General features: G+C 42.4%; 1 protein-coding gene across 2 annotated transcripts in view; it reads left to right on the forward strand.

Moving 5' to 3' along the window:
• RFTN2 (raftlin family member 2) overlaps positions 1-18868 on the forward strand; it is a 527077-nt gene that overhangs the window by 201244 nt on the left and 306965 nt on the right. For both annotated transcript variants that reach the window (XM_029606043.1, XM_029606044.1), the window contains one exon: positions 9538-9659. In XM_029606043.1, coding sequence (XP_029461903.1) covers positions 9538-9659 — 122 coding nt within the window. The remainder of the gene's footprint in view (positions 1-9537; positions 9660-18868) is intronic.

Genomic DNA, 18868 nt, shown 5'->3' on the forward strand with positions numbered 1-18868 from the left:
CCTAGGAAAATTAAGGATTCTCAAGTTTGCTCTTCTAATTTGATTTTCCATCTGTTCTATTTTACTTAATTGAAATTTCTCTGATTTAATTAAATTTACTTGAACTTTTTCTACCTCTTCAACTTTTTGTTCTAAATTTGTCACTGATTTTTCTATTTTTTCAGTTTTTATCTGCAAAATTTTGTTATTATCTAAACTTTGTTGAACTGTCTTTGTCAAGTCATTGATGGACTTTTGAATTGAAAGAATCAAACCACCAATTTCCTCCATAGTAAATTTTGTGGGAACAATTACTGATAGACCGGTTAGCGTTTCCGCCTGTCTGCCTTCCATCTTTTCTACCCCAGAGGCCAAAACGGTACTACTGCCCTGACTCTGGTTAATTACCACTTGGGATTCAGGGGTCTGTTGTGGGAGATCTATTCCCACTACCCCCCTTTTATCCGAAGATGATAAGAAAACCAGAGTCTGGGTGGTATCCTCAAATGTAAATTCACCTCCTCCTCTTCCCGTTGGTGGCTCGGGTGTTAATGGAGCACCAGGGCTTAATGATGTCTCACAAGTCAGGGAAATGTGTTCCTGCTCCTGAACTCCAGTTCCAGCGACTTCTGCACCTGGTAATAATATAGTTCCTCCAAAAAACTCCTGAATTCGAGGTTGATTACTATCAACCACTGGTGTTGATGTTGTTGCTATCTTCCCCTTCCTCTTAGTATGTGGCATCACTATGAGGAAGGGGCAACACTATTTCAATTAAGTGAAGAAAACAACATTTCAAATACAAAGTTCAGTTAGGAGCCTGGTGACTCAGTTTGTATTAAAACAGGTTCCGATGGCTGCTGTTCCGAAAAACATCAAGCAAAACAGTTCACTTTACCTCCCGACTTCCTAGTGTGTTTCTTCTCGTGTAGCGGCGCTCTCCGGCGAAGCCGGCTAAGCCGGGCGCCCCTTAGGCGCGGCTTTGGCGACGCGCCGACGGCGACGCGCCGTGCAGACGCCGATTTTGTGGGCGTCTGAAACGGCACCTCCCTCTGACATCAGACCCGGAAGGGGTCGAAGCAATCACTGCAGTAAAGAGCCTCACGCTGCTATTCAGTAGAAAAAGATATCCAAACACAGAGAAACTTACTCGGCAGTCTCAGGTAATTATGCTCACAAAGAAACAGTCAGCAGCAAATAACTCCAAGCAGACGCCGGTTTTGTGGGCGTCTGAAACGGCACCTCCCTCTGACGTCAGACCCGGAAGGGGTCGAAGCAATCACTGCAGTAAAGAGCCTCACGCTGCTATTCAGTAGAAAAAGATATCCAAACACAGAGAAACTTACTCGGCAGTCTCAGGTAATTATGCTCACAAAGAAACAGTCAGCAGCAAATAACTCCAAGCAGACGCCGGTTTTGTGGGCGTCTGAAACGGCACCTCCCTCTGACGTCAGACCCGGAAGGGGTCGAAGCAATCACTGCAGTAAAGAGCCTCACGCTGCTATTCAGTAGAAAAAGATATCCAAACACAGAGAAACTCACTCGGCAGTCTCAGGTAATTATGCTCACAAAGAAACAGTCAGCAGCCACAACTTCGATAATCTAATAAAGTCTTCCGGTCTGTGGTTTCCTGTACAAAGAAAACTGAAAACCCTCCTTTCCCAACTTAATTGTGATATCAAGAAATGACACTTCATGCTCACTGAAAGTAAAGGTGAATGGCAGGTTACAATCACAGCCATTTAACCAAGTCATAAAATGCTCAAGCTGTACACAATCATGAAACCACAAAATCAGGACACAGCACTATTCTCATAAATGTGCACTACAATATTTTAACAAATTGAGTACACAATGAATGTAATAATATAACACATTAAATGTGATTTTTTTGACCTGTAAAAGTACCTTCTAGGTACACCTGGCCAGAACCTACATCACTAAACATTTGTACGTATTTTTATGATTTAATGTAACCGAAACTTAATGGCACCTGTTAGAAAACTATCAAAACATTAACTTTCTTATTCTACCTCCTGCGTTTCAGCAGGGGTAGTATATTATGTCGTACACATGTAAATTGTTGTACATTGGAAAAACAATTAGACAACTACATACCAGGATGATCGAGCATCGTAGTGCTTTAATGCAACAGAAAGTTGATGCACCATTGGTGAAACATAGCCTAATCATGCGACTTACCTTTGCAGATTGTACTTTTGCAGTTTTGGAACAAGTTACCCATGACACTCAGGGTGGTAATTAGAACTGGGTATTTGTAAGAAAGGAACAATAGTGGATATATTTTTTAAACAGCGTTGAACCCTTTGGATTAAACAAAGAAATAGATTGGGGATCTTGTTAAGGCGTTTAGTGGTGTGATCAGCTGTTTTAGGTTGCATCAAAAAAAGGGGGGATGTGACGTAACAACAGGACCTTTAAATGTTGGTTTCCAGTTGGGGTTGGTGAACTAGGAAGTCAGGTGAGACGCAAACATTGTGTTTGATCACTTTTTTTTTTGTGCGACAGCCATGTTTTGCCTATATGTTTTTAATTTTGTAATAACATTAAAAAAATGTTTGTTTTATTTGTAGGGAGTTGAGAGTCCCAGAAGCAGGCAATAGTAGTTGCCGAAACACTGGCCTGTGTCAGGTTTTTGTTTATGTAAGCAATGGGGTAGATTTTTAAAGTTATGTGCGGGCGTAGATTTGTTCGCACATAACATGCCGCGTGCATGTTATAAAGTCCAGGGTGGCTCGCGCAGGGGGGTGCACAATTGTGCAATCTGCACACGCCAAGCAGCCTGCCTCTGTTCCCTCCGAGGCCGCTCCGAAATCGGAGCGGCCTCGGAGGGAACTTTTTTCCAGACCCCCCCACTTTCCCCTCTCTTCCCCTACCTAACCCACCCCCCAGCCCTAACTAAATCCCCCCCCCCCCTACCTTTGTTCAGAAAGTTACGCCTGCCTAAGGCAGGCGTAACTTGCATGCGCCGGCCAGCTGCCAGCGCGCCATTCCCCAGCCCGGGGGCTGGTTCGGAGGCCTCGGCCACGCCCCCAGAACGCCCCCGGGCCGGCACCACACCCACGGCCCCGCCCCCGGAACGCCCACGAATGCCGCACCACCCCCAACACGCCCCCCAAGCAAAGCCCCGGCACTTACACGCGTCCCGGGGCTTTGTGCTTGCGCTGGCGGCCTATGCAACATAGACGCGCTGGCGCGCAAGTCCCCTGCACGTGTAAATCCAGCTGGATTTACGCGCGCAGGGCTTTTAAAATCTGCCCCAATGAATGGAGCACCTGGTATAGACATTTTTGAGTTAGTCGGATGTGAAGGATTTTTTCTACATCTATGAGAAGTTACCCACATTCAAATAAGTCAAATTTTTCTAATAGAATAAACATAGGTAGAGCCAATTAGCAGATGATTGATTCATTGGTGCAGTTCTGACACCATTTTCAGCCAATTGAGAGGCAAGAGGCGGGTTATTGTATTTTATGCACCTGAAGTCTGATGCTATGGCTTATATTATATGCTATTGAATGATACATTTTTACACATTTGTTCTGTGAACTTCATAATAGATTAATATAAATTATTACACCTGCAACACTGCTGTACATTAGATTCTAGAGTAGAGGCGGGATTAGAGGCAATTTTGCTGTCTAAAAGATTTTTTAATTGACTAGGTTCAAGAAAAACAAACCTATTACCATCTAGCTTTATTAAACATTTAACTGGATAATGAAGAAAACTTTTATCGCCCAAACTTAACACGGTATCTCTATACTGAAGAAAAGATCTCCTTCTAGACTGTGTGTGCCTAGAAACATCAGGGAATATATGTATTTTAAGACCAAAGAACAAAGCATTCTTATTGGCAAAAAACAATCTCAGGATTACATTTTTCTCCGATTCAGACATACAAGTGACCAGTAAAGTGGAATGGTCAATAATAACCTCATTAGTTTGCCAAGAAAAATTAGTCAAATCAAAATCTTCTGAAGAGACAGCAAAAATTCCAGAAGGGTCTTGTGGAGAATTATTATGTAAGAAGGACAATTTAGAAAAGGAAGGTAAATGTTCCTCAACAAGACCCAAATTTTCTTTTAGGTACAAGGCAACAAGCTGTTGAACGGCAATTAAGGGAGTGAGAGGAAAATTATGAAAATAAAATTAAGAATATGACATTGATTGAAGCAAGATCATGAGTCTCCAGAGTTTTAAGCCTCCCATCATAATCTTCCAAAACAGTCTATTGAACAGAAATTTGTCCTTTTGTAGCCTTCATAGAAGTAGCAAGATCAAAATATTTCTTGCTAATGGATTTTTCTAACAAAACAATAGCCTACCACATATCTTTGAAGCTGATGACAGTAGATCTCTGCACAGGAGATTCTCCCATGATAGATCCACCTTTCCCATATTGATATATCCCAGTACCTCATCCTGTGCTAAACTGCTCAGTTCCTGGCACTGGATGGGCAACTGTAGCAGATGAACGTGCTTCTGGTGCTGGAAGAGGAATCCGGATTCCAAGACTAAGTGATGCTTCGGTTTCTGGCTGACTTTCCACTGCTCCACTTGCAGATTCAACAACAAGGCCATATCCTGAGAACAGCCCAACAGACTCCGGCATCATCTGAGGAATAGGGAAACAGAAAATTTCTGTACCCGACCCTTCCATTTCACCAAAGTGAAGAAAAGGAAACAAAAAGCAAGGGTTGAGGCAAGAATATCGGGTTAAACACGCCTCTGTGTTTGAGTAAATGAGCCCTAAGGGCCCCTTAGGCGCACAACTTAAGTGCTTCCACAGTGGTATGCCACTAGACACCTCCTTTTATCGGCGTCCAGCTCCAGATGATGACGTCATAGCACTCCAAGGAGGGGATCCTGGCAGCGAAGATGACCCAGGAAGTAAGTGCAACCAGAGAGCCAGGAGCGGATTTTTAATGGCTCCATCCTTCTATTTTCAATTAACTGAACTATTCTAGAACTCATTCCATGCTCTTGAATAAGGGATGCATGCACAGGTTTGAAGGATTTAACATCATTTTCTAAAGATAATTCCTGTTAGTGCAAAGTATGATTATCTGTTAGAGATATAATTCACTTTCAGAGAGCATTCAGAAAAAGCTGACTCAAACTTAGTCATGAGGTCCCAAAAAGGATCCAAGGGAACCAAACTGGAATCTTCAGGAGGAGGAGTCCCCCCAAAAAATGGCTCATCTCCAACTATCAAAAGAGGCAATACTGTGTCTAATGCTGCAGTTCTAGGAGGCTCCTAAAGTGTTGGAAGAGTTCCAGCATCGACCACAACTTCCCCCACGGCTCCCTCAATCTCTGTACTCTCCATGACATCATCTGCCCGAGATGCCAAGACAACAGAGTGGAGCCCCAGGCAACCAGCGGGGAACAGTCATCAAGGGGGCTAAGCGGCTTCAACCACAGTAGAAACCAATGCACCTCCATTAACCCCAACAACACAGATATTCACCCCCAACAATGGTGCAGGAGCCACATACTCATCGATGGCACACTGTCACGGTGGAGGTAAGGACTCAGAAGGAAAAATCTTTATCTTCCCTTTTCTTTTTGGAGGCATAATAATTGAAGAAAAACAAAATTTCTAGAGGAAAAAAATCCCAGGGTGCAGCAGAATATGGCTGTCTCATGCCGTCATCCTGTTCCTCCTCCACTGAACCCTGTAATAATCTTTTTATTAACATAGTTACAAAACTTTCATAACAATGTTACAAAATATTTTGGCCACAACATTTTCAAACAGTAGTAACCTTATTCCTTCCCAAATTGGTGGAGGATGTTCTGATTTTAGCCAGGAAGTCAGCAAATCGGAAGGTCCTATGGTTTCAAATGGAAAAGGTTCTCGACTTGTTATAGGACCAGCCAGCTGGATCCCTTCTTTTTTTTGGTCTGAGAGACTTGCTTCAGTACCTGTTCTACCTCTCATCCTCAGACCTTAACTCAGCCAAGTGCCATTGCAGCATATCACCAGGAAGTAGAACGGGCTCCAGTCTCTCTCCACCTCTTAGTAACAAATTCATGAAAGGACTATTGTATTCAGAACCTCCAGTCAATAAACCTCCAGTGCCTTGGGACCTCAGAGTAGTCTTAGCTCAACTCATTAAATCTTCTTTTGAACCTCTTGAGTCAGTGGACTTGAAATTTCTCACCTAGAAAGTGTTGTTTCTTGTGGCATGAAGAGTAAGTGAACTACAGGCTCTTCATATTCCCCACATTTTCAGATTTTTCATAATAGAGCGATTCATCCCAAGTTCCTTCCAAAAGTGGTATCTGCATTTCACAGCAATCAAGCTATTGTACTACCTGTATTCTATGACCACATGCGTATTAAGGAGAATGGGCTTTTCAATCCTTGGACCTTAAGAGAGTCCTGGCATAGAACCTAAAGAGGGCTCATCCTCATTGTCAATCTTCTTGTTCATATTCTTCGATTCCAATAGATTGGGAAGGGCAGTTACCAAATGAATTCTATCCATTTGGCTAGTGGATTGTATAGCCTATTGCTATGCACTGGCTAGCTTACAGATTACAGACTCTGTCAAAACCTATCAAATGAGAGCTATAGTGACTTCATTGGCTCATCTCAGGACCACTTTTATTGAAGACATTTTCAAAGCTACTACTTGATCATCTGTTCACACACCTTCATGTCCCACTATTATCATGACACCATGTCCTGAGGGGACAGTAAGTCTGGACAAGCAATTTTGTGCTGCCTTTCATTCAGGAGTCCGCTTACCACATGAAGGGACCAGGTTGTCTTTAAATAATTACTCCGCTATTCAACTCTCAGCTTGGGACTCCCCACATATTATGGCTAAATTTATGCCTCCTTTAAAAAAAAAAAAACAAGTTTGCTTACTTGTAAACAGGGTTCTCCATAGACAGCAAGATGAATTAGCCATACTTAATAATTACCCACCTCCCTAGAGAATCAACTACCTTACTAAAGTGCTCTGGAGGAGGCTGAGGGGCTCACAAGGCAGGGCACGTGCACAGGAATTCCCATACACACTAGGGGTGTGCATTCGGTCCCTACGTATTGGCAATCCGCAATGGATGTGGCCATATTCGTTGTATTCGTGGGGAAGCGAAACGTATTGCGATTCCCCACGAATACACGAATCTTCACCGAATTATTCGGCCGCCTAAAGAAGCCAATTTAAACAAACCCCCCACCCTCCTGACCCCCCCAAGACTTACCAAAACTCCCTGGTGGTCCAGTGGCGTGTCTGGGAGCCATCCCCTACACTCACACCCTCGACTGCCGATTTCAAAATGGCGCCAATAGCCTTTGACCTACTATGTCACAGGGGCTACCGGTGCCATTGGTCAGCCCCCTGTAACATGGCCATCGGCTCCATCTTGTGCTCCTACCATGTGACAGGGGCTGACCAATGGCACCAGTAGCCCCTGTGACATAGTAAGGGCAAAGGCTATCGGTGCCATTTTGAATGGCAGGCGACGGCCCGAGTGCAGGAGATCGCTCCCAGACCCCCGCTGGACCACCAGGGACTTTTGGCAAGTCTTGGGGGATGCTGCTGACCCCCACAAGACTTGCCAAAAGTCCAGCAGGGGTCCGGGAGCGACCTCCTGCACTCGGGCCGTCGCCTGCCATTATTCAAAATGGCGCCGATAGCCTTTGCCCTTATTATGTCATAGGGGCTACCGGTGCCATTGGTCAGCCCCTGTCACATGGTAGGAGTACAAGTAATAGACTTCAGTTTGAGAACAGTTGTGTAGCTTAGTATATTTGCAGCCCTCTCTGACCAACAGAGTCATTCATCAAAATGCATTAGGGCGTTATCAAAGGCATTGTAGCCCTAACGCCCATGATAATGCCATAACACATGTGTTTATTTTCACATTGCAAGATGCAAATGCAAATTTTGAAAATGTATTCAAAGGGGAGGAGTTTGGTCAGAGTTTATGAAAATGAGGGGTATTTAACATTGCGTGCGATAGTGTAACTACACCTTTTTTTCTGTCATTATGCTGTGCAATATGCCCGAACCGAGATTTGCGATATTTAGCAACTAGGTAGAGAGTGCATCAGCTGTGCAATATGCCCGAACCGAGATTTGCGATATTTAGCAACTAGGTAGAGAGTGCATCAAGCTAGGGCAAGAGTACATTGTACAAATCTCATCTTTTTGTACCTTTCTTCACTCCAAATCACATCAAAGCTTCACTGATGTGTACTATGCTGTTTGTACCTCTGACTGTGCATATAAAACTGCCCCCTAAACCCTAGACCACCACCAAAACCTTGAGTTACTAGTTGACAGTGATATAAATAGTTGACTAATATGAGAGCCTTATAAAGGCTCTCTCTCTCTCTCTCTCTCTCTAAGAGATGTCAATTATAAATATTTTTGGAAATGTTACAGCAAGATAAATAGAACATATTTAGCCTTTTTATCTGTATGGTTAGTTTTGCTATGATGCAAAAATTGTGCAAGATTCATCAACAAAAACATCCTGTTATTTTCTAATAAAAACTGATACATGAGTCCCTTAGTGACTGTCATTAGGAGCAAAGGACTACTGAACTAAAGGAGTTTCTTTGAGATATACACAGATAAATACTTTACCAGCTAACTGAATGTCCTCTGACATTTATTATAAATCAATCGAGGATGAGCTCCCCACCTAAAACTTCCTTCCTTTCAAGTATCCTCCCACAAAAGTTTCCTTTTCAGAAAACTGTAAGGACAAAGAATGTGTGCTTATTTCTTTTGTTATTGTGAGTCCTGTTTTTAAAATAGCTTTGCCAAATATGCAGAACTGGAAAAAAAATCTATGGCCATTGAAACCTGTATGTTTGATTCTACCCTTGTCCTCTGAACTTCACCAGTAACATTTTTCCTAGTTACATATAGAGATGAGCTGAAAATATTAAGGTAGAAAATGCCCGTAATGCCCGTAACGCTGGGAGTTTCCTGGCAGGCAGGATTTATAAGATCATAATAAAAAAATAAAAAAACAGGAAACTAGGGAAAATGATAAATGTCCTGAATAATATCAGACTTTGTCATTCCCTTCTTCATTTTGCTAGGTTTGTTATTTGTTTAGATTTAACTCACATCTTTTCATTGGTAGCTCATGGCGAATTATATTCAGATACAGTTTATTATTGCAGTCAGATGAACTGTGCCATCAATGGACATACGCAGACTGAGGCCAGAGATTATTGTCATTTTTAGACTTTGCTTATGCTTATCTTTATTATGATGCAGGCATGGAAGCCTTGATAATCTTTTTTATTTGGAGGAGAAACAAAAGCATTGTTAGTTGATGTTCCTTTGATGCAAGGGAATCCTGCATTCAGTCAAATTGGAAAAGCGAATTTTATCATTTAGCTCACATGGATTTGATTGAAATAGATTTTTAAAAGGTATGAAGACATAGCTTGAGTAAATAATGGTACAAGTTTATCTGATAATGTAGGCAGGCTGGTGGTGGGAGAAGATTAAATGGTGATAGTTTATTTTAAGTGTTTCTTTATTTCCACAGGAGACCAATTGCCAAAATCTCTGGAAGGGTTATTTATATATGAAGATGAAGGCTCTGGAGTTCCAGGCTCAAACAGGAAAGGAAATGATGCAATAATAGTAGAACAATGGACTGTCATTGAGGTAATTTGCTGTTCAGTTACCAATCTTGTTATTTTTCCAAGCTCTGTACACATGTATCCACACAGAAAGGACTTACTGATGTGCAAACTAGTTGACTGATTAGAAATTTAGAACCCAGCTTATATACTCCCTAAAATGTTACCGTTATTTTCAATTATTTTGTAGCATCAAAGTAATAAAAGAGATGACAAAATCACTCATTTAAAAAATCTGCAAAAGTATTTTCATGAAAGGAGATATAAGTACATTGTAGGGTTAAGTTTGTGAAAATTAATTAAAGTAGGCACAGATCAATAGAGAAATTCAAAAGAATACAGTATCCATGACTAGATATTATGAAGATACTGATTAGGGAGCATCAAGTCTTTTAGCACATACCAAAGTAAAATATTCCATCTGTTCAAGATTCATTCTAAAGACATTTCCCTATAAAATGTTCAGTGCTATCTAGTACTTTAAAAATAATATTTTAGTTCTCAGTCTTGTGGCAGTCCAAAAATCAAAATGTGCTGCCAGGCCTAGTATCTCAGGTGTGGATAAACATATAGAGGTAGATTTTAAAAGACCTGTGCGCGGCAAAACCGGGAGATACGCACATGACGCGGACATGCGTGGACCACGTGGTTTTTAAAAGGCCCATGGCCACGCATGTATCTCCCAGTGCGCGGATAAAGATTTGGCAAAAAAAAGGGCGGGGCATGAGCGTGGTCTGGGTGGGGCATGGGCTAGCTAGGACTGCACCATGCAGTCAGTTACGCGCACTAGCGCTCGTCAGGATCCCACAACCACGTAACTTGCTTCTGCTATGGATTGCGTGTAAGTAGGTACATTTTTAAAAAAAGGTTAGTCAGTGGGGTTTTAAGGGTCAGGGTTAGTATAGTAAAAGGAAGGCTAGTTAGGTAGGGGGTTTAGGAAGTCCTCTCTTTTTCTGGGGTGAACTGGGAGGAAACAGGCAAATAGGCCTAATGTGTCAACATGCACATCTACTAAAATCCCCCCAACTTACGCGCTCGAGACAGCATTCACGCACACATACGTGCGTCGATATAAAACTGCGCGCACATGTACACACAGGTAGCAGATTTAATAATGTGCACGCATAAATACGCACATGTTATAAAATTGGTGCATCCATGTGTGCGCATGTGTGTCGCTTAGAAAGTTACTGCTATATTTATGAAATTGTAAAGACTGTTGGATTCCTGCTTGGTTTAAAGCTGCTGCACAAATTCAGTTTATTCTTACTGTTTTAGAAGATTAAGAATGAAATGTTCTTTAAAGATTATTCCAGGTACTTAAAATTATTTTCAGATCATGTTCTTAGATTCAGTTTATATCATTTTATTTATTTTGGCTATTCTTTTATTTATTTATGTATTTATTTATTTATTTCAAAGATTTAATATTCCACAATCTCCTAGCCATGCTGTCCGATGCAGAGCATAACAATCATTTTTAATTATAATTTCTAATTTGGTAATGTGTAATCAGTACTTGTTTTTGTTTGGGCTTGCCTCCTAATCTGCTACACCTGAACTTGCAACCTAATCAGAACTTGCCCCAGCCCCTCTCATTGCCAAATGTGACAGATGGGTCTAAAGGTGAGGTACCATGGACCTTTTTTCATGGATTCCAGAAGTTTTCTCCGATTAAACCTTACTCTATTCCTGCTGTAACCAAACGATCACAACAGTATTCAGTAAGAATTCACAGATAATGGATCCCTTCAGAACCCCATAATGTGTACCTTGAATCCCACCTTTAAATGTCACTGTTGCTTCATTTCTCTCCAGGAGCTGGGATCACTACTTCCACAGCACTCCTAGCCCTTGTGAGCCACGTGAACAGCAGATGAGTTTAAGATTCAAATCCAACCACCTAACTATGTCACTCCGGGGCAGATTTAATAAGGTGCAATAGGCTGAATGCTCATTTTAACTCCCATTTCTCCATAGACAAGCAGGACAGAGATCAGTAACACACAAGTGGGTAATGTCATCCGACAGCACCAAGACAGAAAAAGCTCTCTCAGAACTCAGAAAAAGCAGGAAAGATTTTCTGAGCATGTGCAGCCATTCCTATACAGCCGTCATGGCACAAGTCTCAGTAGTTTTTTTACTTCTGCTAGTGCAAAAGGACAGTTCTTATCTCTCTTCAAGCTATTCATTGTCTATTTATCCCTGGCAAACTTTTATACCTTCTTTGTTTAATGTCTGTATATTTCATCAAGTATCTTCAAAAAACAAAAGGAAATTTATTTTTCTTCAAAACTGAGTGTTGCCTGTGCTTACATCTCCAAGGGCCAAAAAGTGAAGAAGCTGTGCCTTGAAAGAGTTTCTCAGTTGTCTTCAGGCATGTACCTCTGCAGTTAAGGTAAAGAAGGGCTCCATTCTCACTATCCTCCAGAGTCCCAGAAATCTGGACTTTATTCCTTTTAGACCTGGATTTAAGGTCCATTTGCTGGTCTGCCATTTGCTTAAGGCATTGATACATTTCATCTATCTAGGGGGCCCTGGCTGCTTCTATATCCTACAGAGCTGAGACTCTCTTCCAGTTACCCCACTCTGATATTAATTTTAGAAAGTCCCATTTTTAAATTATTTCTGTCTTTGATTGCTCAGATGTCTACCGTCATTCCCATCAATAGCTCTCGCATAGTCCAGCACTTTGGATCTACACTCGCATGTGTCTCATCTGAAGATGTGCCAATCTCTTCTCCTGCAGAGTGCAGGGTTGTCATTTTTGGAGTGCATCATATTGAGCAGGTATCCTCTGAGCCAGTTTTGACATCCTGGATGGCAATCTTTCCATAGTACAGAAATGCCTCCATAAAACCCCTATACAAAGGGAAGTAATTTTGGAATTTTGAAGTGGATATGTGCATTTTATTTTGAGTTATCTGAAAATGTATGGAAATACAGTGGGACTATGATTATATTTTTGGACTACTCAACAACATCATGTTGGGCCTGTATGACTGTGCCTTATAAATTACTCATGTGATTTAAATGTAAACTTGTTCTCAATTTATTCTATGTTATTTTGTTTCTTAGTGATATAAGGCTGAATTTTACAAGCCCTGCGTATGCAGAATCGGCGAGATTCATGCATGGCTTTGCCGCCCATGTGCTGCATGGATTTTCGCAGGCCTGCAGCCACACGTGTATCTCCTGGTACACGCATTGGAAGGGCTATGCGATAAGGGGCGGGCCAGGGGGCAGAGTCTAGGCAGGGTGTGGGCAGGCCGGGACAACACCATTAGGCATTGTACCCCTGAAGGGCATGCTGGGATCCCACTGGCCTGCGCAACCTGCTGCTGCCCCATAGAGCAGGTGAGTTCTAAAACAAAAAACAGAAGGGTAGTTAGCAGGATTTTAGGGGTCAGAGCTAGTAGGGGAAAAGTGAGGCAGGTTAGGTAGGGGGACTAGGAAGTTCCCTCTCAGTCCGCTCCTTTACTCAGTACTTCCTTTACTGGAGCGGACTGGGAGGGAACAGGGAATAGGGCCTATCGTGTCGCCACACTCGTCTACTGAAATCCCCCCATTTCTGCACGCGATTGGGCACTCGCGCACAGGTGCGCATGCCAACATAAAATTATGCGCACGGGTAGCAGATTTTATAACATGCGCACATCGTTATAAAATCACCGCGTCCATGTGCGCACATACATGGACGCCCATGTGCAGATTTGAAAGTTACCGTCTTTTAGGGGTCGGAGCTAGTAGGGGAAAAGGGAGGCAGGTTAGGTAGTGGGATTAGGAAGTTCCCTCTCAGTCCGGTCCTTTACTCAGTACTTCCTTTACTGGAGCGGACTGGGAGGGAACAGGGAATAGGGCCTAACGTGTCACCACACGCATCTACTGAAATCCCCCCACTTACGCACGCGATTGGGCACTCGCACACACATGCGCATGCCAATATAAAATCATGCGCACGGGTAGCAGATTTTATAACATATGCACATCGTTATAAAATCACTGCGTCCATGTGCGCATGTACATCAACACCCGTGCACAGATTTGAAAGTTACCGTCTTATTGATGATATAATGTTTTATTTTGGGTTTTCTTTTTTTTTTTTTTTTATTTATATTTTACAAAGCCAGGCAAACATTCTCTCAGAAAAACAAAACATTTGTTAAAATTACAAAAACTCATTCCATGTTCGTATACTAAACATCAAATCTGGCTACATACATTGTTTTCTTTTACCCCAACCCCCATCCCCCCTCCCTTCCCATGGTCCAGGTAACAAAATAGCCAACAGTCCAGAGCAGAATAAATACTGACGCATAGCATTATATCCATCCGCCCAAATATAGATTTTAATACATGGAAGTCTGATAGATCTATGTGGGGTTACAGTCGCCAAGTTGATGAATTCTAAAGGATGGATCCTTCTACTGTAATTCAATTAGCAGGTAATCTGATGTCGGTTGCCATGGTCCATGCCATCCTGTCTGACTGGTCCTGCCTCCAGTTGTCGTAGCCCATCCATTGCTGTATATGCTTTTTAAGGTTATTGCGCCGTATAGCAGTTAGTTTGTTGAGGTACCAAACCTTATTCAGTCGATGGAGTACCTGAGCTCGAGATGGGACCTCCTTCTTTCTCCACATGGCCGCAATCTCCGCCCTGCCGGCTTGTATAATCTGTTGAATCAGGTAGGTATTCTGTCCAGTGAGTGCGGATGGGAAAATACTAAGAAGAAATAGTTTCAGTTCTTGCGTCACAATCACCTGTATTATATCAGAGATAAGTCCCCTAATCATAGTCCAGTAATCCCGGATGGCCGCACACTGCCACCAGATATGTAAAAATGTGCCTGTAGCGTTACATCCTCTCCAACACTTATCCGAGTTAGAAGGATAGAATTTATGCATTTTCTCTGGCGTCAAATACCAGCGATACAACATCTTATAGTTCTGTTCTATTATCAAGGCCAATATTAACCCCTTTCTGATAGTATTATAGCATTGTAGCCACTCTTGTGGCGTCAGGGCCCCTCCCAGATCTTTTTCCCACTGAACCCTATGATATGGCGGGTTTTGCAGGTCTCTGTTAAGCAAGATATAAAGCTTAGAAATTGCTTTTTTAAGTTTGTCAGCATGATCACAGTACCCTTCAAATAATGTTTTACCTCTAGCCAAATCAGACTGTACATTTTTCTGTGAGATATAATGTCGTAATTGTAAATAGAAAAACTGGTCAGTCGAAGGGAGCCCAAACTGTTCAGTAAGTTGCGTAAATTCTTTAAGTTTCCCTTGCTGCCAAACATGCTCAAGACATGTACATCGAGCTTTCTCCCACCTCCCAGATATTTTCTTATTCATCCCGGGTTGAAACGCTTTATTAAAAAAGATTGGAGATTTAAAAAATATTGTTCTATCTCCTGCAACCTCTCTCTTCCAACTATCCCAGATCGATAGAGTGTGGGTAATAGTAGGAGCCACTCCGGAGTGCAGAGGTCTAGAGGAGAGTGGAAGCCACATTAAAAAGTTGAGTGGGAAGCCCCCCATTAAGTCTTGTTCTAATTGTACCCATCTTTTATGAGTGCCCACCACATGCCAGTCTATGAGGTATCGTAATTGGGCAGCTACATAATAGAATAATAGGCAGGGGACCCCCATTCCCCCTTTGTCTCTGGGCTGGAATAGCACTTTCCCACTGACTCGGGATGGCCTCCTCTTCCACAAAAAACGAAATAGATGTTTCTGCCACAAGCGTAAAACTGTCTGTGGAATTGCAATTGGTAGTGTTTGGAATAGGTAACTAAGTCTTGGCAGGGCATTCATTTTAACGGTGGCTATTCTGCCCAACCAAGAGAGTTCTAGTGTTTCCCACTTCTGAAGATCATCGTATATAGTTTTCCAAATAGGGTCATAGTTTAACCCAAACAAGTCTCCAATATCTGCTCCTAGGCGAACTCCCAAATATTTGAGAGATTTCTTGACCAATTTAAAGGGGAAGGCATTTTGTATTATTTTCACTCCTTCGGGGCTAAGTGAAATGTTAAGGAATTCAGATTTTTCCATATTTAGTTTGTACCCCGAAACTCTTCTGTACTGATTTAGGGCCTGCACTAAATGAGGAAAGGACTCTACAGGATTGACCACCGTAAATAAAACGTCGTCTGCAAATAGCGACAGTTTATATTCCTGATCACCTATTTTGATTCCCTGAATTGTCCCCATATTTCTTATAGTAGCAAGCGGTTCTAGGTAGAGGGAAAATAAGAGTGGGGAAAGAGGGCAACCCTGTCGAGTTCCTCTTTCAATCAAAAATGATTTCGAGTAGCCCCCATTTACCTTAATACATGCATTAGGGTGAGAATACAACTTTCGTATCCAGGTCAAAAAATTGCCTCCCGTCCCCATTTTCCTCAATACAGAAAACAAGTAGTCCCAGTGGACAAGGTCAAACGCTTTTTCTGCATCGATGGTCAACAGCATTGCCGGCTGCCGTGTGGTCTGCGCATACCATATTAAATCAATGACCCTTCTGACATTATCCGCAGCAAGTCTGCTAGGAACGAAGCCCGTTTGATCCGGATGTATTATGGAAGGGGCGATGGTGGCCAAGCGTGTGGCCAGGATTTTCGCCAGTAATTTTAAATCAAGATTAATGAGTGATATGGGTCTATATGACCCACAGAGTGTAACATCCCGTCCAGGTTTTGCTAGAATAGTTATCCCCGCCTTGTTAGCGTCTGTGCCTATTTTTCCCTCAAGCAATAAATTGTTAAACGCTGCAGTCAATAAAGGAGCTATAGTAGCACTTAAAGATTTATAGAAACCGGCTGTGTATCCATCGACTCCCGGAGATTTCCCCATTTTCAGGCCCTGAATAGCCTTGATAACCTCCTCCTCCATGATTGGTTTATTTAGATACCGTTGTTGGGTCTGTTTTGCCTGCGGTAGGGGAGTACGCTCTAAATATGCATCTATGTCCTCTTGTGTAATATCAGTTTGACGGGAGTATAATTGTTGATAGAATTGGATAAATCTCTGGCGAATTTTATCGTTATCCGAAAGCATTTCTCCAGATCCTGATTTAATCTTTAAAATTTGATTCTGTGTTGCCCCGACCTTGAGTCTACGAACCAATAATCTCCCTGCTTTGTTTCCCCCCTCAAAAAATTCTTGTTTGGCCCTGTCCAATTGGAATGCTATGTCTCCCAGAGAAATAGTTCTCAGTTCCTCCCTTAGGCGTTCTAATTGGGCCGCTACATCAGAACCTCCCTGTCTTTTATGTCAAATTTCTAATTTACTGAGTTGGACCATAATCTCAGTACGCCGCTAATTTCTAATTTTCTGGACATATTATGCTCGAGCAATTAGTTTACCCCTGGCAACTGCTTTGAAACAGTCCCACAGGATATTAGCCGAGACCTCTCCGGTGTCATTTTCTTTTAAGAAAGTCTCCATTTCCCCTCTAAATGCCGTGCAAAATTCATGATCTGTGAGTAAGTTTTCATTGAGGCGCCAAAACCGGTCTCCAGACTGTATACCCAACTTATATAATGTGAGAGAAATTGCCGCGTGGTCTGACCATGTTATGGGCGTTATCTCAGCGCTTTTTTGTTTTATTGGTCAGATCATAAGAACATAAGAAAATGCCATACTGGGTCAGACCAAGGGTCCATCAAGTCCATCAATCCCTATCAACTAGGAAATAGTCTATTCTGGTATAGGTCTTATGCGTCTTTGAATAGAAGGTATAGCTACGCTCGGAAGGGTGGTGGAGTCTCCACACATCAATTAAGTCCCAATCCCTCATCAGGGCCCTCAATCCTTTTCGATGACGTCTAGAATGACTCCCTCCTCCCCCACTCGCATCTAAAAAGGGATATCTAGTTAGATTGAAGTCTCCCCCTATTATTAAGGAACCCTTTACCCATTGCTTTAAAGTTTGCGATAATTGCTCAAAAAATGGTCCTTGTCCCGTATTGGGAGCATATATGTTCACTACTGTATAGGTTTCCTTACCTAGTCGAAACTTAACAATTATATAGCGGCCTTCTGTGTCCCGCACTATGGATACAATATCTACTGTTATCTCCTTAGAGAATAATATCCCCACACCCCCATATTTGTGTCCTACTGTTGCTGCTGCATAATATTGCGAGGGGAATTGCTGAGAAATCATCAATTTCTCATATTTCTTCCTGTGATGAGTCTCTCGGCATAATAAAATATGTGCCTTTTCTCTCACAGCGTCTTGTAACAATTGTTTTCTTTTAACAAAGGAGTTTAACCCCTTGACATTCCATGACAGTATACGTAATTCACTCATCATACTCAAGACCCTTCACCTGTAGCCTTTCTTTTCTGCATCCCAGAACTCTCACCAACCGCAACATCCATCCTACCCAGGTATTTGTCTGTTCATCCCTCTCCTCCACTACTGAATGACCAACCAGAATGTTAGTTGTCCCTGGACCTTTTCCCCACCCTTGCTCCCTCCTATTTCCTCCCCTTCCCTCCCCCTCACCTCCCTCCCACCTCTTCCCAAACTGCGCCTCTCCCATCTGTGGAGGACTAACGTTACTCATGACCTTTCCGGTCCCGAGAATGCCCTCCCCTCCTCATAACTCAAATTGTGTAAAAAAAATCCAACTCGTATAGTAACTAGCAGTATCTGTTTCCCAGCTTAAAACTTGATAGTGGAACACATAAGAACAATACATCTAACATATTTCTCCCTTCTCAGTTAAACAAGTGTATCTCCTATACACCCAACTTCAATATTTATTGTGGCATAAAGTATATCCCATGTCCCGTTAGTCTCACGGCACATCATCTCTGGAAGGCCGCTGCCCATCCGATTGTCGTCTCAGTCGCTTTCCGCCATATTGGACCCTCTGCCATTTCTGTGCCGTTCCTTCAGTCAATCCCTGGTTGTGTGCTTGATCCTTGTCCCGTTGCTGTTTCCAAAGACCCGCAGCCTTCAGTATTTTAATAGCCTCCTATACAGACTTCACTCGAGATGGAACTCCTTGTATAGTAAACTGAAGCCCAAAGGGAAACAACCATTTATAGCGGTAGTTGCCTTCCCTTAAATGCTGGAGCACTTCATGGAATTCATGTCTTTTCCTAATCATGATGGGGGAGAGACCCTGAAAAATTTCCACTTTGATGCCCTGCCATTGAAAATCTTCCATCTGTCTGGCTTGTTGCAGGATCTGTTCTTTTTGAGCGTATTCATGGAAA

The sequence above is a fragment of the Rhinatrema bivittatum genome, chromosome 6, assembly GCF_901001135.1.
Source record: "Rhinatrema bivittatum chromosome 6, aRhiBiv1.1, whole genome shotgun sequence".
NCBI lineage: Eukaryota > Metazoa > Chordata > Amphibia > Gymnophiona > Rhinatrematidae > Rhinatrema > Rhinatrema bivittatum.